Source organism: Electrophorus electricus, chromosome 24 (genome assembly GCF_041902795.1).
Source record: "Electrophorus electricus isolate QZ-2024a chromosome 24, ASM4190279v1, whole genome shotgun sequence".
Lineage (NCBI taxonomy): Eukaryota > Metazoa > Chordata > Actinopteri > Gymnotiformes > Gymnotidae > Electrophorus > Electrophorus electricus.
The window spans coordinates 13219234-13240920 of NC_137520.1; the positions used below are offsets into that span (position 1 = coordinate 13219234).

Sequence of the window (21687 nt, forward strand, 5' to 3'; positions counted from 1 at the left end):
AGTGTGCACCCTCACCACAGTACTGCTGCATTAGAAACTAAAAGAACGTGGAAAAGGCCTCTCTGTTTAACCTCAAACGGTGCAAATGTGTGATTTTTAATCACAGCTAACTGTCCTGGCAGACTTTTTGGTTCACAACTCCTTGTCACATTGACATGCATTTTACAGAGTAAGTGATCTGGCAGTATTTCAACAGTCCATTAGAGGTAAGATGCACATCTACTTTGTGAGGTCAGTAGTCCCTGGTAAAGACATGACATGACCTGTAATTTCATATGGGCTTAGTGCAACCTTGATCAGACTCCTTACTGCTGAAAGCACCATGTATCCAGAGCAGTGAGGTTCAGTGAGACAGAACTCAGTTCAAGGTTAAAATTTGTCAATCACTATTAGTACAATGTGGGAGACTCGCACATCACTGAAACTTATGAGTCTGTCACACTGTACATGATTTGACTACACCAGTGACAGGTTTTATTTGAACGTTGTGGGGGGACACTGCTCACACCACCCAACCAAACTCATTATAGGAGTAGTGTGAACAGGAACACCCCCCGAAAAAATATCGGCGCATTGTCAGTTTGTTGTTCTGGTTATAAAGACAGTAGCAAATGTCAACAACTGGTTAACAATTTATTTCCACTATGTTTATTGTTACCAGCCTATTGTAGTATCACAAATAGGCCTCTGTCACTTGTGCTTACTTGGGTACATTTATGAATAAATTAATTAGTGAAAAGAGATTGGTGTGACTCCTTTAATGTGAGATTTTGGCCACTGTGGCCCCCAGCCTCAAGTGTGTTTGCCACAACTCGCTAGGTCTCTTAGCCAGGACTCTTAATCATTTCTGTTTAAAAGAGATTGACAGACATGTAGAATTGACAGTACAAATGGCAACTCAGCACAAAATCTTATTCAGAAGAATAATTTGGGGACTTTGCATTTCTTTTTTTTTCAGCTGAGAGGTTACTGGAGTGATTTGTTGATTGTAATGTAACTTGTCTGTAATGAATTTTCTAAATATTCACTTGTGTTTTCAACTTAAAAAGTGTTTTAAGGTTTTAATGGCCTGTTTGGATGCTGCTGTTAAAGATGACTTACTAGGGAGGCTTTTAATGATGATCACAAGAAACCAAACTTCAAAGTAAAAGTCAGTGAAGTGGACACAATCCCGTACCTCTTAACTGCAATTAACTGCAATTATGGAGATGGACTGGCTTTGGTGCAAAAAGCTGTTACTGTATATTTTTAGACTATATAATCTATAGTCAAAGAGATTGTTGGGGGACTTTTAGTAAATTTGCTATCTATCTAAGTAAATTTTTATGTAATGATGGATGGATTAATGAATTAATGTTGGCTGAACTAAAATGACTGTTGTATACAGTATATTGTGTGTGTGTGTGTATATGTATATATATATATATATATATATATATATATATATATATATATATATATATATATATATATATATATATACACACACACACACATGGATCATTCTTTACTTTTATTCTTTATTTCAATGTTTTATACAACTATGGCAAATATGTATATAAGTGACACTTATCAAACTTATGACTGCAAAACCTCTGACTCTTCTATCATCTCTTTCATGCCATAATCATGATTAACCTTCGAATTAAGCTTTAATTTGAATACTCCTTTAATTGATAAACTAGAGAAGAAACAGGAAACCTTTCATGGGTTTTTGAAAGGTTTCTTGGGTTTTTCCATTCTTTGGGGTAGTATATATATATATATACCTCTATATGATATAGTATAGTATATATAGTTTTCTGCATATGCTATAGTATTCAAATGACTATAGACTTACAAGATGCCTGTTCAGAGAGCCGATGGGTTTGGATATTACAATTAAATGAAATCTGCGTCTAATTTCACAGTAACGCCGTTCATAATTTTTCTCGTAACGCTTTGAGGCTCCGTGGCCTCTGGAACTTTTATTTTAGGGACTTTTTAAAGCCATATTTGTTGAAAGAGCAGTGAACCGGAAGTTAAAACGGGCCTTCAGAGGGCATCGGGAGGTCGCTGAGGAAGCCGGGCCCGTGGAGGACTGTGTGAATGTCCGCCTGTTCGTAGGTGAGGTGCGTGTCCCCTGTGTCCGGCGCCGGGCGTTATCAGCACGGACGACGCGTCAGGAGCGAAGCTGCGGCTTTCTCCGCCTGCGTTAGAGGACATCGCCGCCTGCTCCCAAACGTCAGCGCGCTTCGCGTTATCGAGACTCGTGCAAGTCCGGCAGCTAAGCGTTAGCGCCCGCGCGCCCTAGCGTTCCTGTTCCGACTCGCCCGGTGAGTTCGCGCGGATCACGTTTGTCCCTCACGCGCCCCGCTGTCGGCGCTTACCGCACCCGTGCGGTGGACTCGAGCGTTTCATAGCGAGCTCGCGGTTTATATCGTGAAGAAGAAGAAGGAAGAAGAAGAAGAAGGAGGAGGAGGAGGAGGAGGAGGAGTGGAGTGGTGGTGGACACGTGCGGTCGGTCGAACGGCGGAGGCAAAGCGCGGCCGATGAGTTCCGACCGGGGCGGAGAACCGCTGCGGGAGGAGGCAGAGCCTGCACTGGCCGGGGGACGCACGGGCGACACGGTAAGGGCCTGACCTTTCGGGAGCTGGAGTCCCTTCACCTAATCCTCACACAAGCATCACGATGGACAGGCGCTGGGTGGTGGGAGCTGGGTGTAGCTACGGTGGTGTTGGGTGTAGCTGCCGTGTTGGGTAAGTAAGGCCAAAGTCGTCCTGTGCTGGCCATGTGGATTTACTGCCCTGTTTCACTTCCACACTGTCTGACACCTTCGGCGCGTTTAACCCCGCTAGCCCACATGCTAGCTGGCTAGCCTTGGCTAGCGCAAGCCAGGAAGCTAACCAAAGAAACCTCAGGTAGCCTGAGCGTTAAAGATTTAAAATAGATTTAAACAAAGCGTTAAATGCTGATGATCTCAATCCCGTCTCGGTTAGGTGGATATACGGGAGGCTACGGGCAGGACGAGCGGCGTGAAAGCCACCGAGCTCGTCATATGACACGAACTTTAGCGTTTTCTTTAATCTTTGTCACGTTTTATTTCATATCGCTCACAAAAGCAGACCAAAACCCGCCTTGACGCTGTGGAAATAGTGGCCTTTAAAGCATGAGGTGTATTGGGCTGTGACACGGCGCATTTGTGAGCGAGGGGGCCTGTAGTTAATGTTTTCGGAAAAGGCGTCGTCTTTTTGGGCTTAATGTTTTTTTTGGTGTTTTCTAAAAACAACCGTGAATCACCTTATATTCGTTATAAATGGTCTTAAAATGTAGCGACCTGCCTTGGTGCTAAAGGTCGGTGAAGTCCAACAGCTGTTCTTGAAGCGCGTTGTTATGGAGGAGTGTATTGTATCAGGTGGCTGGCCACAGTGGCGCCCCTACTGACCTGGGACCGGTACTCGGGCGTTTCAGCATCACCAGCTGTAACCTCGCTGGAAACCAACATGAAGCTATTGATTCATATTTTCATGGATCAGCCGAAACTCAGCCCCTCGATTTAGTTTAAAAATTCTTCATGTTGTGCTCTTCCTGGATATGGGCTTGCAGGACATTTTTTAAGATGTTCATTGGAAAATAATGTAAATGCTGGAATGCAGGTTCTGCATTACAGGAAAACACCCAAGCAACAGGGTGTCAGCAAGCTTAATCATCATGGGACTGTCACCTGAAACCTCACTAATCCAACATCAGCACAAAGTCAAATCACTGGACAATTTAAGATTTATTGCTTTTTTTTTCTATACCGTCGGCTGCCAGAGACTTTTCAGCTACATTTTACAGTAAAATTGTAACTGTCACGTCATTCATTTACATTTACATTTATGACATTTAGCTGACACTTTTATCCAAAGTGACTTACAATTATGACTGAGTACAACTTGAGCAATTGAGGGTTAAGGGCCTTGCTCAGGGGCCTGTTCAGTTGACAGGATCCAGGGTTCAGTTTAGGATGGTGCATGGTATACTGAAAATGTAAACAAAATAAATACTAAAACTATAATAACTGAGCACTTTAAAAATTTTGCTACTTGGTCAAAATTTTACCTGATGTTTTGTATAGCATTAATTGGAATAATGAACACTCTACCTTTTACAAATGTGAAATCTAAGTAGGTGTGTTACATTTCAGAGGGTTCTACTCCGCGTGTAAATGTGCAGCAGTAAAGTAACGTATGATGGTGAGCTGTAGCATAGAATACCTGTCAATATTCACAGTATAGACGGAAAGCTGGAAACTGCCTGTGACGTGTGACGCAGCACAAGCTATTTCCTTTTATGTGTACAATGCATACATTATTTTAAGTAGGCATACAGTTTGCTCTCACATTTACATTTCATTCACAGTTTAATTAGTGAAAGCACTTTTCACAATTAATATAATTATTATTTATAACGTCTGAGGTATTGAAACTGACGTACCAAAGGTATTGGCACAAAAGTCAAATAGTATGAACGGTATTGCACAATTCTGTGAACTTGCATAATACACATGGGCTTCATGATTAGGGGAAAAAATCTACTGCATTATTATATTACTGACTATCGTGATTGCAATTTAGTGCTACAACATGCTGAAGTAACCTGGGTTAAGATTGATGTGCTTTATATTGTTGGATCATGTGAATGCTGTGATTCATCAAAACACCCACAGAACTCTTATCTGGAACTGGAAGACTCACAGCACAGCGCAAGAAATCTTCATGAGTTAGACGGTTCATACTGCAGCCTTCTTTCATATCAACCATGCATGGGTCAAAAGTGGAAAATATTAACAAGTGATGTATTCTGCAGCCCGAAGTCTGAATACGTATCCTATAGACAAGATCAAGCAAAGCATGGATTAGACCACTGATTGTTCATTGTGTGTGTGTGTGTGTGTGTGTGTGTGTGTGTGTGTGTGTGTGTGTGTGTGTGTGTGTGTGTGTGTGTGTGTGTGTGTAGACTGTGGGTATGTAACAGGTGTATTTGTTAACTACCAAGGTAACTAGTTTAATTAAAAGCTGACCTGCGTTTAACCTGCCATAATGTTGAGCTGTTTAAAGTACATCATTGTGATTATAGGCATTCTTAGGAAATATTATTGTTTACGTATAGGCATGCTGTAAATATATATTATATTATTTCATGTTTTAATTACTATGTGGTGCTTCCTTCCCAGGATATCATGGCCTGCAGGCTGCAGGGTTCAGAAACTACACTTGTGTTCTTATATTCTATAGGTGCATTGTCAGGCCGTCCCTCTCGGCAGACTGCTCTAACCTTTTGTGCCAATTCTTCATTGCTTTTGTGCAAAAAGGAGAATTCTTACTCATCCTGTTCATAATATTTAAAATGTTTGTTGCTTGTGGATATTGGAATGCACTGTGTGCCATTTGCTGATGGTGAGTTGAAAGTGATTAGAGAAATGATCTGACCTGCCTCAGCTTACAGCCGAAGGTAAAATCGCTGCCTCTAGGAGGCGTTGTCTGGTTCCCCATCAGTGAGTATATTGCTGATAATTTATCAGGTAGCGCTTCACTGCATTAGCATTTACTACAACACCCTTTTTCCAGACATACTGAGCTACAGCAGTTCAGCATTAGTCTGCGTTTGGGGTGCTAGTAAAGGTAGTGAGAGTCGTTTGGTCATCAGTGACATGGTGTTGGGGGTGGGTACAGATCAGCAAAGCATAACTGCATGCCATCACACCATGTTCACTGTTGTATACAAATAGAAATAGTTCTCTTTGTATTTCAGCTTTTTGCTTTCGCGCTGTAATGTCTTTGGAATGGCTGTGAGCTTTATTGTTTGCTGGTATGACACACAGTCCAAAGAACGTTGATGTAATGAAGCGGCCTTTTATTTATATATATATAAAATTACTGCAGTGTGTATGACATTTTGAATCTTGCTTGTGGATTTATGCCATTTTAAAATGATGCTTTAAATTTTTTTTTACTGTACTATTCTATTCCAGAGCACATGGTGGATTGGATATTGTCATGTTATATCTTTTAAACACAGACTGGTGATTGAGTACCTGCTTAAAAATGTATAGGTGAACCTGCCAGCCCCTAGTGCCCTGTATAGTAGACAACTGTTCTCAGAGAAATTGCCACAAAAAGTACGACTTTTCCCTTAAGTGTCTTTAGCAGTAGGACAGGTTTACTGTCACTGTGATCAGTGGCAGGCTAATCTGGCACACCTCTGCAGGTTACCTAGTGTCACAGTGGCGGGCTAATCTGGCACACCTCTGCAGGTTACCTAGCGTTTAACTGTATCTGATTTTGTTTGATTTTAATCCCTCCCCCGCCCGTTACTGTATCTTGTTGCTGCAACAGGGGTTTGTTCACATCGTCTGACACACTGTGTGCCCCAGCCACACAGACAGTTGCCTGTTTTGTAAATGCTTTGGTAATGGATGCTGGCTTGGATTTCAGGAAGCCTCTATAGACTGTTCTTGCCGATTGGTACCTTGCTTGCACAAGTACCTTGCTTGCACAACGCTCGCTTCATGTTGTTGTAATTTGTTGCTGTTATGTAAGATAAAGATGTGCAAACTTTTATATATATTTTTTTCCCCCTTTCATTTAGTTACTTTGCTGCTCACCTTAACAACTACAGTATTAGGGGATTTAGTTTGATCATTAAAAAATGTACTTGGGCTGGACCATGGTGGGTGGGTGTGTCTGTGTGTGATGGGGAGTTTATGAGGATATTGCTATTCAAGTATATGCAGGATAGTTATCTTTTTAGAAAAGTCCATTTGGGTCTAGAACTGTAACTATGTGCTGCTGTATACATACATTGTGGCAATTCCCCAGGTATCTATTTTACATAGTAGCCCTGGACTACATATCAGACACTGTATCTGAGATGTATAGTAGAATTGAAACTGGTGATAACTGGTGATAACACTAATGTTGCACTGCAAACCCAAGAGATACAGTGCCTGAAGCTGCTCCCTTCTGGCTATATATACTCCACACGCTACTGCCGATTTCCAACCCCTAACACTTCCCTGTCTTCTGTTGGTTCTCCATGACTCCTGCACCCAACTCTGTTGGAGGGCAGAACAGTAGACTGAGTATCCCATGTAGATGAAGGTAAAGCCCTCATAATGTCTCACACTTCTGTCTATACCTACCGAGGCTGACAAAGAAGCCAAAAGATTCTTTTTTTTTAAATTGACTCAGTGCAGAGTATTTGCATGTGTAGCCCACTTGATTTACTTTAATGCCTGGTTCACATTTAGAACTGGTGCTTTAGCAAAAGGCTAGCTTCCCTAAATATGATTCTTATCTAGATGCTGTCAAACACTCAGTGGTATGAAACTTTATGAAAAGTCAGATCTGCTGAGTCATCCAGACTAGGGAAAAGTTCCAGTGAGAAGGAGAGCCTGTATTACAAGGTACCTTCCATGTCCTGAACTGAGAAGCTTAGCTGTAGCTTTTGTGATGACAGTTGCGGAGTTGGCCTTTACTACAGGGCATAACTGACTTGGGTTTGCTAATGGCTTTTTTTTTTTTTTTTTTTTTTTTTTTTTTTTTTTTTTTTTTTTTTTTTTTTTACAACTTCCAAGTGTGAATGGTCAGAGTTCAGTGCTAGCAGGACATGTGCACAGACATTACTAAACAATGAAATAAACGTACACAGCAACACAATTTACATTAAATACATGCGAAACAAGGTTGAGGAATAATCAAAACTGCAAAATTCATTCAGACTTGTCATGTAAGGTGCAACTGTAAATATGGCGGTTGGGTAGTACTGGCTGCAAAGCACTGTAGCAGTGATGACACTTCAGTGTTTTTCTGCTGAACTGAAGTGTTTTCAGGGGAGGGTGATTCAGCAGAAAGATGGTGTTTGTAAGGAATGTGTTAGTTTTGGTTTTGAGTTCATTAAAACATTTTCTGGAGAGGAGCTTCTGAAATACATGACGTTCTGGTGGCTCAGACCTGAGATTAAATAGGTATTACCGGGTAAAACGCTGTTCAGTAGATCTGTTCTACCATCATGTCTTTTAGCAGGTTAATTAAATGGCTGTAACAGTATCTGGTAAATAATTGGATATTTTTGTTTACCCTGGAAACCATTCAGATCTGATTAGCGCTGAACAACCTATAGTGGCAGACTTCGGTTGGGTCTTTAGTAAAACGGGTCCAATTAAATTTTTTTAATGTAGAATTGCAGTAGTTATTTTAAACAAAAAAGAATAACACTCTTATCCAGCACATCACCCACTGCCTACAATGTACTGTTTGATGGCGGCTTTGAAGAAGTAATATTCACTACCTTTCGATATCATTTTCAAATGTAACTTGGGTCTTTGTAGGTAAAGAACATAATGGTAAAAGTTGTGTTAATCTTTTTAGGACTAAGATGTCGGTGATGAAATACGCCGTGCTTATTCCTACAAATTGCTAAAAAATGGTCTGTGGTGGTAATAAAACGGTTCAGTCCGTTATAGGTCTAAAAGATGGTTATACTTTTAACAAATTTAGACAGCTGCTGCTGGATGGATAGATGGATATTTAGATGCACCGTCCACCGCCGGATGCGCCTCTGCTCGGCCGTTAGCACGAGGAAGACGCGCGTCCCCACGTGCGTCCCCGCGTGCGTCCCCGCGCCGCTGCAGCCTTTGTGTTGGGGCTGCACGCGCAGTTTGGCTGGCGTGGCGAACTCGGAAACCGCGGCTGCGCAGTGCTAGCGACGACGGTCGAGTCCCTGCTGCGTAGTGTGGGGGGAAAAATGCTTTTGTTTTTCGAGGTAAGAGTTGATCTGGCGCCCGAGACGAGCGGGTTTTTAATTTTGAGCCTGGACCACGTGAGCGGCATTTGAAAGGCGGCGCGCAGGCCGCGCGAGCGTTAGCACGCTAGCTCGGTGGCTAACTGTTTGAGCCCTCGCGGTTTGTGAACGGGGAACGTGCTTTGATTGTCCTGACGCATATTCACACGTGCGTCTGCAGAACTGCATTTCCGTCCGTCTCGTCTTCGCTCATTCACTTCTTGTGAATGCCACTAGCCAGCTAACCTAACCCCAGAGTCTAGCTACATGCCTCGTGTATTCGTTCATGCATTAAACAATCACTTTGTTCACACTTATTATTGTAACAATCATGGTATTGAGCCTTACCTAAAACCAACAGTAGCATAAATAAGTTCTCTTTTGGTCATACGTTTTCCCAGGTGGCGTCGAAAGGCGCTGGTCTGAACCCTAACGCCAAAGTCTGGCAGGAGGTCTCGGCGGTGCCCAGCCAGGCTCCTGCACCAGACACGGAGGCATCACCTTGGTGTCAGGCCAACATGCCGGATGGTAAAACTGCTCTTGCATTGCCTTTACCTGAAACACCGTGATACTCACTAAGAGGGGAAAAATACTGCTTTTATGTTGGTAGACCAAGCACTGTATTACATGTGATGTCGTCTGTTGTGGGATCACACACTCACTCTCTCAATCTGTGTGTGTGTGTGTGTGTGTGTGTGTGTGTGTGTGTGTGTTCAGACTCCGCTAAAGCATTCTCACCAGGGTTCCCAGCTCTCTTGGATGAATGCCCCTGCTCCTCTGCTGAAGGTGTAGTGAATGGCATGGATCCCCCTGTTTGTGATTCCACTACAGACACTAAGAGTGAGTAGTGTTTAATGCAGACTTGCATTGTGTCTGTGCTGTCAGTGGCTGTGGCACATGTTACAAGGCAATCTCTGTGCTCTTTATGCCCGTGTATCTTGTGCACAGTGGAGTCTAAACTGTGTGAGGAGCAGCCTCTCTCTGCAGAAAACCTGCGTGAGTCTCTCAAAAAAGAGCTGGAGTTCTGCTTCTCCAGGTGGGTGCATTTTCCAAGCAGTCTTTGTGCATTCTGCTTCTTTGTCCTTTTTTTTCCCACCTGCTTCTTCTGTGGCCAACAGGGAGAACTTATCAAAGGACCTTTACCTAATATCTCAAATGGACAGTGACCAGTTTGTCCCGATTTGGACTATTGCCAGCATGGAAGGCATTAAAGACCTCACCACTGATATCGACCTTATCTTGGATGTGCTGAGATGTAAGTGTGTATGCGCTCTGGTTAATGTGTAATGGGCTCCACATGCACGTGTGTTCTGCATGTTGCGTATTTGGATGCTGCCATCTACGCGTCACCTCCTCGCTTTCCCTGACCGGGTTGTGTTTACCTAGCTTCACCCATGGTCCAAGTGGATGAAAAGGGGGAGAAGGTGCGACCAAATCACAAACGCTGCATCATCATTCTCCGCGAGGTTCCAGAAACGACCCCCGTAGAGGTACTTCAAAGTTCACTTAAGTGAATAACGAAAGCTTTTGTGACTAAGCTTTAGCAGCCCCTAATTCATGTGCACAACCTGGCTGGTTTGTCACTAGGAAGTGGAGGCCTTGTTCAAGAATGACAACTGTCCAAAGCTCATAAGTGTGGAGTTTGCACACAACAACAACTGGTATATTACATTCCAATCAGACACCGATGCTCAACAGGTAATGGCGTTCACTACCATGCCCTTGATATCTTTTGGGAGAGCACTTTGTTTCTTATAGAAACTACTGTTGATACAATATTTTTGATTGTCTTTAACCTTACATTTTGTTTTTCTTCAGGCATATAAATATTTAAGGGAAGAAGTCAAAACATTTCAGGGAAAACCAATCATGGTGAGTTTATGTAAAAATTGGTTTCTCTGATGCAGCTCTTTTAATATCCTCCCTCAGTAAATGAAACCATGTAACAAAACCCTTGTTCTCACACTCCAGGCCAGAATAAAAGCCATCAACACCTTCTTTGCAAAAAACGGCTACCGCACCCTGGACTGCAATATGTACTCACAGCACACGCACACGCAGTCTCAGTACAGCTCTCCGGTCTTCATGCAGCCTGTCTATGGCCCCCAGCAGCAGTACCTCTACGGCCTCGTCCCCCAGACCTGGACTCCGTCCCCCACCCCTTACTTTGAGACTCCTCTGGTAAGGCCTTTCACACACGCATTGGTCCTGGAGAGGCAATGCTGTGAAGCCACTCTGTTTGAATATGTTGGAGGTGCATTAATTTGAACGTTCGTGTGGTTTGGATTCACCTTAGTGTTTATTAAAAGATGATGACACGCTGTCCTCTGTGTCACAGGCACCTTTCCCCAACAGTGGTTTTGTCAATGGATTTAGCTCACCTGGACACTACAAAACGGGTTCAAATTCTCTCAACATGGGACGTCCCTTCGGCAGAAACCGGTTTGTCCCTCTTTTAGTCTTTAATGTGTGTGTCTGTTTTTATTGCACTCGGGTCAGTGTTGAGTACAGCGTGAGCCGTAACCCTTTTTTTTGCTGCATCATGTAAAAGGCCATATCGTGTCTGTGTGTGCGCGCATCTTGGTATTTTAACTGCTTTATTCTTTCAAAATGATTTTAGTCAAGTTTGTGTGGGTTTTTTTAAAATTAATTCATGACCCTTTGAACTATAAAATGTCAGTCATTCAGGTAGGTCACTTGAATGTGGTGTTTGAGTATTTTTTTTTTACCTTGTTTTTCTTATTGTCCCTACAGTGTCCCACTGTACTCAAGAAAGAATGTAATAAATGCATTCAGGTACAGCTGGTAAAATTTGAAATGCCATTATATCAGCTCAGTCATTCCTCATCCCTTTTGTGCTTCCAGTGTTGGTGCGCTTGTTGCCTTATTGCTCCTCACCCAATCCCAATCATTTACTGAAGTGTGTGTGTGTGTGTGTGTGTGTGTGTGTGTGTGGATTTAAGTGGGCTCACCCTGTTACTTTGGTCACGCAGTAAAGCTTGTATTGGTGTGGGGAGAAGCTTCAGACTGAATACCCTACCGGTCTAAATTTCAATGATGATTCCCAAATAACAATGATCATTTCATAATGTATGTGATGCTTCCTTTTTCTGCTGGTGTGACCATAAGTGTTTTACTTCCTGAATGTGTCTGCTTGGTCCAAATAACACATTTTCAATCATCAAAATTAACACTTAGTTTTTGACCATTTGTCTTTACTGTGGCTTGGAAGAAAGCTAGCTTTGAAGGTAGCAGGGTAACAGAAGGTTCTTTTGAGACAAATGGTCTCCCTGGCTAGTGCTTTAACGTTTGACATATTCAACAAAGAAATGCATCTCCTCCCCTTCAGCAAATTTCAGTGTGGCTAAAGCAGTACATGAATTTTTACATTTAAACCACATACGTCAAGTGATGCATTGTACTTGCTGTGAGGAGAATGGTCATAGTTACTCACTGCCAGGGAAGAGCAGAGTGACTGACTGCAGTTTTGTACTTGTTTGCAAATACGTCTGTATCGTGTCAATAACTGCATGCTGGATCATGGTCCCTTGTCTGCATGATTGTCAGTTTAAATGGCATCTTGGCAGGTCTCAGAACACGAATGCCTCACGTGAGCTTTCATTTGAGCAGGAACCACGTCAAGCCCCAGGCAAGAACTACTGATGGGCTGCTGTCCGCTGCCTCCACCGCCTCGGGGCCTGAAGGGCTGCGGGGAGCCCAGCACCCGGCCACTGCCGGCCTTACGCCTGGATCCTCGGAGCTGGGTTCCTCCTTCCCACACCTGGCCTCCACCGAGGGAGTGGAGGACAGCACCATGGCAGGGAGGGGAAGGTACATTTTGAAGTTCTGGTGCACAGTTGCTGCCAAATTTAAGTCACTGATTTGCTATATATTTATCTCTGCATATCATGACATGTTAATTGCATTGGGCCAACTGTGTGTGTGTGTGTGTGTGTGTGTGTGTGTGTGTGACTTTTATAATGACCAACTTCTATTATAATTCTATAGCTCCTATCAATATTCAATTTTTTTTTTCCTCAAAATTGTAAATACAGGGCTTTTTTTTACATTTTATTTTATACATAATATATAAACTAACTTGAGTACTAGGAAATTGAAAAGAATTAATGTTAGGGTTTTTTTTTTTTTGTTTCCCCAACCCCAGCTTTGTTTTTTCCTCTCAATAATTTGAAATCAGATATGTGGTTTCAGTTCACAGGATGATATGGCAAGCCCAGACTTTATTTTATCGGAAATTATACCTCGCCTCGTGGAGGGCCCTTTCACTCTCTCTTCCATACATCTTTCCCTCCCTCACACCAAACCCAACATGAAATGACCTTGGTTGATCAGAGAGTGGGCTGACTCACTACCCAGCACACCTCTCCTGTGTTGCGTGCCTGTGCTGTTATACTGATGGTCTAAATCTTGGACAGGAGAACAACGTACAGAGGGACTCGGAGGAGGAGAGAGGACGAACGTACCATGGTACAGTGATGTCCCTTTGACACCCCCACCCGCATGTTCAGTTTAATGCTTGGCTCTTTGTTTACCACACCCGTTTTGTGCTGCTCGCCCCCACAAGAGAACCAACCCGTTTGCTGAAGTGAAGGTTCCGCCACCTAAATTCGACTTGGCTGCTTCAAATTTTCCTCCGCTGCCTGGCTGCTCCGCCAGCCTGCAAGGCGAGCCTGTGCTGGAGAATCGCATGTCCGACGTGGTGCGGGGTCTGAACAGAGACAAGGTCAGTTTAGGAATCGTAGTGGCCCATTTAGGCATCGTTCTGTGTTCCTGCTATTGCTAAAAGGTCTAGTTTTTAGATTGTAAACTTGCCCTTCCTTCAGCAGCCGGACACAAACAAGGAGGCGGCTGTGAGCCTGGCAGGCCAGTCCTCGGAGGAGTCCGTTCCCAGACTGAGCCAGCCCGCCAGCAAAGCCACCGTTCTCCCTGTAGAAACTGCTCCTTGCAGGTAGGCTCCTCTAGGGCGACTGTTGCGCCGCTGTTTTTGTTTTAAGGACAAAAGAGACGCGAGCGAGCGGCTGCGGTTGCGCTCGTCGGTGCTGCGGTTGATTCTGCCTCACTTGGCTCCATCTGTTTCCTCCGTGTTGTAGCGCTGACCCTCAGGAGAAGAAACTGGAGAAAGCTGAGCCCTTGGTCCATAAAGAGATGTCTGTGAACCCGACCTCTGCGGTGGCCGTCACTCCCGCCCCCGCTCAGCCTGTACCTGCCCCCAAGACTCAGCCAAGCTCGGCCAGCGCTGCAGCCCCTCAGGGCGACCCAGCCCACCCAAGCACCACTGTGCTGGTAAGGCCCAGCTCCAAGCTTCCTACTACCGGGCACTTCTGCTCTCGTTTCAAGCCTCTCGGAAGCCTCGCATCCTGTCCCCTGATGCACTTTTCCCTCCGTTATTTTCGCCTTGTTCTTTTAGGAGCCTCGCAAGCTCAGCTACGCGGAGGTGTGTCAGCGACCCCCCAAGGATCCGCCTCCTCTGCCAACCGGCTCCACCTCTGCCACCGCACCTGCCCAACCACTGAGGGAGCTGCGTGTCAACAAGGTGGAGGAGCAGCCCGGCAGCGCCACCGACAGGCAGGAGCGCCCTCAGGAGCGAGGCGGGGACTGTAAAGCCAGGGACGGAAGGCCGGCCCGCGACCCCCAGGGCTTCCATCGCAGCAGCGGCCCCCCCAGGGCCAGTACGGGGGGGTTCAAACTCCGGGAACAGCAGAGACGCCCCCCTTTTGCCCACCGTGGTTCTCCCCAAGGAAGTTCCAGACACACTGGCAAAGAGCAGAACATCCCCCCTATATCGCCAAAGTAAAGACTAAATAAAATTCTTATAAATGTATAAATATAAACACACACACAATATATAATAAATATAAATAAAAAGATATAAAAGCATAAATCTAAGATAGTAGCCTCTCTCCTGTCAGGAGCACATCCAGAGGAAAGTCTCATGAAATGACAATGCACAGACTGGGACCTCTCAGCATACGGGCATCAAAAATCAGAAGCTAGTATAAGCTTGTGGAAGGAAGTCCTCGAATGGGGGGGGGGGATGCTTCTAACTTGACAATGTCCCCTCCGAATGTAAATCAATGTGATGTTTTGGGGTTTGTTTTTTTTTTGTTGTTGTTGTTTTTTTTTTGTTGTTTTTTTTTTCCCCTCCCCTCTGACCCCTCTCGCCCCCTTGTGTTTTGAGAGAAGGGCCTTTTTACTCTGGGGGGTGGAGCCTAGGGCGGTGGAACAGCCCAGTGATCAGTTCTCCTGAGCTGAAATAGAACTGGTCTGCAACAAACATATGCACTAACAAAATAAGGAACATGCCATGCACCTATACAAAAATCACTGACATGCAACGATACATTTGACTTTTTTTCCCCTTGTTTTTGTTTGTGTGGGGGTAGGGGCTTCATTTGCATTGGCAGAGCACTGGGGATGTGATGTATGGAGTGAAAAATGTACACAAACTTTGATCTGAGAGGATGGGGTTTTTTTTGGGGTTTTTTTTGGGGTTTTTTTTTTTTGGTTTTTTGGTTTTTGGTTTTTTGTTTTTTTTTTTGGTTTTTTGCAATAGTGTTGATTTTAATCAGTCTTGGGATCTAGATCCCATGTAGAACAAGCGGTGTATGCGCTTGAGTGGACTAGCAAACAGCCAGGGACAACGGTGAGGCTTGCTGTTGGTCTGGAACTTTGCATTAAGTTGTGTGACGGCTGTTGATTCAATTATATGCTCCCAGAATCAGAGAGCTCGTATTTAGGAATATGTAACATGCAGTATAAATATCAATCGGATTGTGCAGCCTATTAATGATTCCTGTACATTTGTGAGGTCAGAGCCTGCCAATTATGTTGCTGGGATGTTGGATCACTGGTGTGTTGAAGGGGATTATTTTTTTTTTATTTTTTGGTTGGTTTGTTCAATTTTTATTTTAATTGAATACCCAACAGCCTGTGAAAGCTCATATCACCGTCAGGTACATAGGCACTCGAGTCCTGTTTTGTGACATTTTCATTTGTTCTGTTTTTGTGCATCATCTTCCTGAAATTGCTTCTGAGCAAGCACATATTCCTGGTGGTCGGTCAGGTACATGATCGTGTTTACACCCTCGTGTAGGTTTGGGCTGATGAAAGACGTGCTAATCCAGTCGCTGCTTTTGCTTTGTGTGACCTTTTTTTTGTCTATTCTTAATCAGGATGCTGAATATTGGTAATGAATCACAAGTAACTGTTGTGCTTAGTAAACTCAGCGTATTGGTGTGGGTGCAGACAGCCTGAGGGCTATTTTACTGATGAGACTTGCTTGGTGCCCCTGTCAGCTGTAACTACTGGCAAACATTGTCGAGTAGGCCCTATATGATTTTTCAGTTGGTTCTGAATTGTGATGCAGCATAAAACATCCCTGTACTCAACAAATGTTTAAAATCATACCTTCTGCCCACCAGAGATGGTGCAAAGCACAGTGGATACAGGACAAGCTGGGAACCTGACTGTACAAGTGCTTTGTAACTGCACTACAGCCTGTTTGCTTCTAGCAGTCCCTCTTGATTGTCCAGAATTCACACTGGTAGAATTAACTAGCACTGAACATTGCGAATTGTTCCATGAGAAGTGTGGACATTAGGTTATGCTTCAGACGAAATATCTGTGGGTGATGTGTTGAGACATTATTGAAAGATCTTGAAATGTTCCATCCTTGGTTGGATTACTTTGCTGAAAGAATGTGTTGGAATTTTGTTTATTTGCCTGTCATTTGCAGCAGACTGCTGTCTGTTGCACATTGGTAGTCTCGTTCCTACACAAGTGTCATTTCAGATTTTTCAATTTCAATGCACCTGATTTTTTTTTTTTTTTTTGGGCAGAAGTCAGTCTATATGCTTAATATTGGCTTACTGTGTCCTCCTTGATGGATATTTTAGAGTTAATCTGAGCACCGGGGAGGGGGTGGAGAGAAATGTCCGTTTGCTTGACTTCAGCTCTGTAGAGCGAAGTCTGACATGATAGAATTTTAATGGCTGGAGTGTGCATGATGCATGGTGGAGAGGGAAGGTCAGGAGCAGGCCTGTGGTCCCTCCCCTCCCCTCCCCTCGCCTAGTTGACAGCATGGCTTTTGCGTGTGGCACTGCACCACCTCGCTGAGAGCTGCGTGTGCACATGTCCTCAGCATGGCCCAAGTGCTGTGCTGTGTGTTCGCTTTGTGGGCAAGCGAGGACCGTGTCACCAAAGCGAAGAATGTTTCGTGATGAACTGGTGCTGTTATGATGAAGCGTAATCAGAGGAAGAGGCAGTATTGCAGTTTAATTCATTGTAAGTATTGCTTTTATGAAAATGATTTGATTTTTTTTTAATTATTCGTTTTAATTATTGTTTTAAATCATCTTATTGCCCTGCACCCTAATCCATGTTGACTTGGGTTCCTGACCATGTACAAAATTACATTGGGAGAGAATCATAGATTTAACATTTGTATATTTTTGAAATTTCAGCAGAGAAGATACTTGATGCACTTACTAAACGCTTAGTAATGCAGTCAATAAATAAATCACTGGGGCTTTTGTTTCTCTTGTTTTCAATAATGAATTTGAGCAGCTAGTGGTTTAGTGTAATGGAAAAAATGCACTAACTTTAAAAAAAAATCCTACTGTTATGTAATGTGAAATCATTAGAAGCATAAAATGATATTGATGTTGACAGGCTTGCGAAAATACAGGAATAGCATTCTTAATGTTTAGGGTATTACTGCTAAATGATTTTTTGGATGGAGTGACAAAGGGAAGAATTATAACAATGGATTTGAAAGTGTTGGAGACACTAAATTCTAGCTGTCTGCATATTATGTCAAAAAGGAAATAAATTATTTTGTTTTGGCCTCAGAGTTTTGACTCCTTTATTGCAATAGTATTTTTGAATGGATTACCATGCGGCTCGTCATCTGTTGCGACCTATGCACTATAGAGCGGAGGCGCTGGTCACCACGCCCTTTACAGCAGTTTTGCATCTTGGCATTTAAGGACCCAGTGACCACATGGTTTTTGTTGCGTGCTCCACTTCGCATGTAAACAATGATCTAAACGAAAAAGACAGTGTAAGATGTTTGGCTTTCGACCTTTTTTAGCGTTTCGAATACCGCAATCGATGGTGCTAATGAAAAAGTTCTTTGAGTTGAATTCGCCTGGTTGCTCCCAGTGACGTGTACGCCGCCGTGTTTTGCAGAGTAGGCGGAGGGTGTTCGGGCGGACTGACGGGCAAACTTGCAATTTAAGATCCCGGATTATCGCAGGTATCATTTTCCGGACATTTCGCGCACAGATAGCTAGAAAGGGGCAGTTTGTGTTTGCATTCGCTGCGACCAGAGCCGACCTAACTAGACGTGCCTCTCTAACGCTTGTCCAGGGAAAACCACTCGGTGAGCAGAGCTGATGTTTGCACCCGGCTAGTCGTCCGACTGGTCTGCGTACGCGTGACTAAGCGTTGGGCTAGTTAGCCACAGAAAGCTAACCTAGCTAGCTAGCTAAAGAAGGTAGCTCGATGGCCAATTACAAATCCGGCAACATAACTTAACTGTGTGTGCGGCAGTGCGGCGAGGTTGACCAGATACTTGCTGTGGATTTTGTCTACGCTATGTACACCTTTATTGGGACTTTTATACGATGTTTATTCCGTATCTGAAGTAGCTCGGCTATAGATTGCTAACCTAGTTACCTCAGCAGGGCGACCTTTTGATGATTTTTTTTTTCTGTCGTGACAAGTGTTACTTGAGGTAGCAGCTTAGGTAGTACCTAACCGGCTAGTTTAGCTAGTACATCCGCTGTGCTAGCAATTAAGTTAGTGTGGAGAATGCAAAATCAACTGCTGAATTAAGCGTACATTTCCGACAGCTTCAGACAGTTGGGTCCGCTATGATGAGCCAGCTAGTTTAGTTTAGTCTGGCTGGGTTTGAGGAGGCATTGCTGCTAAGATAACTAGCTAGGTTAGTTACCCAGGAATGCTGGGTCGTTTTAGCTAGTGTTAGCGTAGCTATCTCTGACCGCAGCGGTGTTTTTCATGTTTTTGGACTTTGCTAAATCTGTTTTACATGTACAGCCGCTTGCCATTTTAGCGAATTTTCGTTTGTGTAGTTAGCTAATAGCCAGCTAATCTATGTTAGGATTCTTGCGTTGGTTATAATTATGTCGCTGATAACTGTAAACAAACACGCCCACTGATGTAGCGCTATCTAACATGTATAGACAGAGCTAAATATAAAAGCTAACTAAGGTTGGGGAATATCAATGAAGATGTAGCTGTCAATTCAGATTACGTAACAGTAAGACTGTGATTTGTGCCTAAATAACGGTCTTCTAATGAAGGTATTTTATAGGCAAAGAATTATTTAATGACGATACTGTAGTTAGCTAGCACCGTTTCTCTTGACAGTGTTATTCACTTATGCGTTTTAGTCTCTCACTGACGTGTGGCGTCACCCGGCGAGGGTGCGATGTGATTCTGTTCCACATGAGCTCGACTATGTGGTACATCATGCAGAGTATTCAGAGTAAATACTCACTTTCGGAAAGGCTTATTCGAACGATCGCGGCCATCCGCTCATTTCCACACGACAATGTGGAGGATCTTATACGCAGGGTAAGGTTTATAATGGAATCTGATCTTGCATACTTTACCTTTGACTCTGTGTCGGCATGCTGAAGTGGTTGATCATAATTCGCTTCTCAGGGAGCAGACGTGAACAGGATGCACGGCACCCTGAAGCCTCTGCACTGTGCCTGCATGGTGGCTGATGCGGACTGTGTAGAGCTTTTATTGGAGAAAGGTGCAGAGGTATGACAGCACAGATAGCTCCAGCACAACACAAATATAAACTGCAACATTGAATAAGGCTGGAGTTGGTGATCCTTCAGTGAAAATGAAACGAGTCCCAAAAGGTTTTTAAGTATGCTCATAGTACATCTGGGAAGTCCAGATGTTATTCACAGTTGCTGTTATCTATGTCTTGCATTTAATTTTTAAAAAGTTAACAAAATCCAAGTTTCACAGGAATTTACTCGCATTGCCTTAAGAGCAGTACACAGTCATGCTGTATTTGGCATGCAGGTAAATTCCTTGGACGGCTACAACCGCACGGCACTGCACTACGCGGCGGAGAAGGACGAGGCCTGTGTGGAACTGCTGCTGGAGTATGGAGCCCAGCCCAACGCTCTGGACGGCAACAAAGACACGCCCCTGCACTGGGCCGCCTTCAAGGACAACCCGGAGTGTGTGCGTGCCCTGCTGGAGAGTGGCGCCTGCCCCAACGCTCGCGACTACAACAATGACACCCCACTCAGCTGGGCCGCTATGAAGGGTAACCTGGAGAGTGTACGCGTGCTGCTGGACTACGGTGCCCAGGTCCACGTCACTAACCTCAAAGGCCAGACGCCCATATCACGGCTAGTGGCCCTGCTAGCCCGGGGGCTGGGCACCGAGCAGGAAGAGGAGTGCCTGGATCTCCTGTGCAGGGCTGCGGGCAAGTTTGACATCCGCAGGGCTGATGGTTCCCTGCCACGCGAGCTCAGCAAAGATCCTCAGCTGCTGGCCCGCCTCACCAGCATGGTGTCTCAGCCACCGGTGCTGCGAGCTTTGGCCCGCTGCGCTGTGCGCGACAGCCTTGGGGTGCAGTACCTCCCGAGCGCAGTGAAACAGCTCCCGCTCCCAGAGTCTGTCAAAGAGTATGTGCTCCTCCGAGACTGAAGGCTCGGTAGATATCAGAGAAAGAACACACTACCAAGTTTTGAAAGACACAAAGGGAGTGGAGAGTGTGTGTATTTATCTAGTCATAAAATCATTCAGAGAGTGTGGCCAAACTAACTAAATTCTCTCATGGCAAAGAACAGAAAAAGAAATAGTGTATATACACTCAGAGTTTGGAATAATTCTTAATATATTATAAAGTTGACCTTAACAGTTTTCTTGGCGCTGTCTATAAAGTTATTTTCCCCCACCCATTACAGAAGTCTAGTTATTGGAGACTATTGTCTTTGTTTCTTTGGCCATTGACTGTACTTTCACATGTTAGTACCACTTGAGTCACACCTGTCAAAAAGTGTGGTGTGTTCAGAAATTTGTGCAGTGTCCATGTAAATGGGTTATACCTAAGAGCTTGCATGCCCCCAAAAAAGCCAGAAATAAAGACTTCAGGGAAGAATGGCCTAAAAGACAAATGCAGAGGACAATTGCAGATTTTTAAATCAAAATTCTAATTGAATAATTGTTTTTATGTTAAACTTTAAACCTTTGAGATTGTAATGCGAGTCTTTTATTTGGTGCTGAGCATAAAGGATTGTGTGATACTTCTTGGATTTGAGAACTCAAACTACTTTGACATTTTCAGTCAGATTATTTTTCACATTAATTAAAGAGATTGTGGGTCCTTCAGTTTTTGTTCTGATGATGTAATGATTAATCAGTTGTTGAACAGTGCATGATCATTCCACTTTTTGACTGTCTTTGAACAGGATGTCCCAAGCTGAGGATTTTATTGAGCTTGTACCCAGCTTCATGTTGAATCTTTAAGAAAACAAAGTGAATTTTTTTTTTCCACTGTGCTTTATGCTTATACAGGGATAAAATGATTTGGAAATTAGTAAATGTAATGCTTATATCTGAGGAGAAAGCATCATGTGCTGCCTACCAATAAGTGCAATTTTTCCTAAAATACAAGAAGTAAAAACCTTCCTGCATCATATGTGGAATGTTACCTCTCACTAAAGGTTTACATGTGGCATAAACGCTGTTTGCATATGGCTCCAGTTCAGCTCTGGGCCAATAGGTGGCGCTAGTCCAAAATATTCCACAACGTGAAAGTGTGGCCTGTCAGCACATCAAGGATTTTTATCTGTATTGAGTCAA

The 21687-nt window shown here is 43.8% G+C and overlaps 2 protein-coding genes across 10 annotated transcripts; both read left to right on the forward strand.

The window, feature by feature from the left end:
• Window positions 1–2025: 2025 nt before the first annotated feature.
• Window positions 2026–17671, forward strand: larp4aa (La ribonucleoprotein 4Aa). 5 transcript variants are annotated; one of them, XM_035522566.2, is made up of 17 exons: window positions 2026–2609; window positions 9207–9333; window positions 9523–9645; window positions 9754–9841; window positions 9924–10060; window positions 10192–10295; window positions 10393–10503; window positions 10624–10677; window positions 10777–10986; window positions 11144–11247; window positions 11560–11601; window positions 12436–12636; window positions 13242–13293; window positions 13391–13549; window positions 13653–13774; window positions 13917–14109; window positions 14234–17671. In XM_035522566.2, exons 1-17 carry the CDS (start codon window positions 2532–2534, stop codon window positions 14618–14620), a joined length of 2292 nt encoding a protein of 763 aa, XP_035378459.1. In that variant the 5' UTR covers window positions 2026–2531; the 3' UTR covers window positions 14621–17671. The 5 variants fall into 5 exon arrangements, with proteins under 5 accessions (XP_035378459.1, XP_026877172.2, XP_035378460.1 ...); XM_027021371.3 differs by having other exon boundaries at window positions 2027–2609; window positions 13650–13774; XM_081706640.1 differs by lacking the exon at window positions 2026–2609 and adding an exon at window positions 2624–2738 and having other exon boundaries at window positions 13650–13774.
• A 127-nt stretch (window positions 17672–17798) lies between these two features.
• On the forward strand, window positions 17799–21213 carry asb8 (ankyrin repeat and SOCS box containing 8). 5 transcript variants are annotated; one of them, XM_027021366.3, is made up of 4 exons: window positions 17799–17887; window positions 19242–19425; window positions 19516–19620; window positions 19894–21213. In XM_027021366.3, the coding sequence occupies exons 2-4, from the start codon at window positions 19297–19299 to the stop codon at window positions 20527–20529; spliced, it is 870 nt and encodes a 289-aa protein (XP_026877167.1). In that variant the 5' UTR covers window positions 17799–17887; window positions 19242–19296; the 3' UTR covers window positions 20530–21213. The 5 variants fall into 5 exon arrangements, with proteins under 5 accessions (XP_026877167.1, XP_026877165.1, XP_026877166.1 ...); XM_027021364.3 differs by lacking the exon at window positions 17799–17887 and adding an exon at window positions 17896–18082; XM_027021365.3 differs by lacking the exon at window positions 17799–17887 and adding an exon at window positions 18069–18208.
• Window positions 21214–21687: the final 474 nt, after the last annotated feature.

What these genes read in the sequence shown, in the direction of transcription:
- asb8 (XM_081706767.1), top strand. Translation starts at nt 19,231, where the DNA reads ATGCGTTTTAGTCTCTCACTGACGTGTGGCGTCACCCGGCGAGGGTGC. An exon ending in TGGAGGATCTTATACGCAGG is followed by an intron (nt 19,426 to 19,515) that starts GTAAGGTTTATA and finishes TTCGCTTCTCAG; the next exon opens with GGAGCAGACGTGAACAGGAT. An exon ending in TATTGGAGAAAGGTGCAGAG is followed by an intron (nt 19,621 to 19,893) that starts GTATGACAGCAC and finishes TTTGGCATGCAG; the next exon opens with GTAAATTCCTTGGACGGCTA.
- larp4aa (XM_027021371.3), top strand. Translation starts at nt 2,532, where the DNA reads ATGAGTTCCGACCGGGGCGGAGAACCGCTGCGGGAGGAGGCAGAGCCT. An exon ending in TTCAGGGAAAACCAATCATG is followed by an intron (nt 10,678 to 10,776) that starts GTGAGTTTATGT and finishes CTCACACTCCAG; the next exon opens with GCCAGAATAAAAGCCATCAA. An exon ending in GAGAGGACGAACGTACCATG is followed by an intron (nt 13,294 to 13,390) that starts GTACAGTGATGT and finishes CGCCCCCACAAG; the next exon opens with AGAACCAACCCGTTTGCTGA.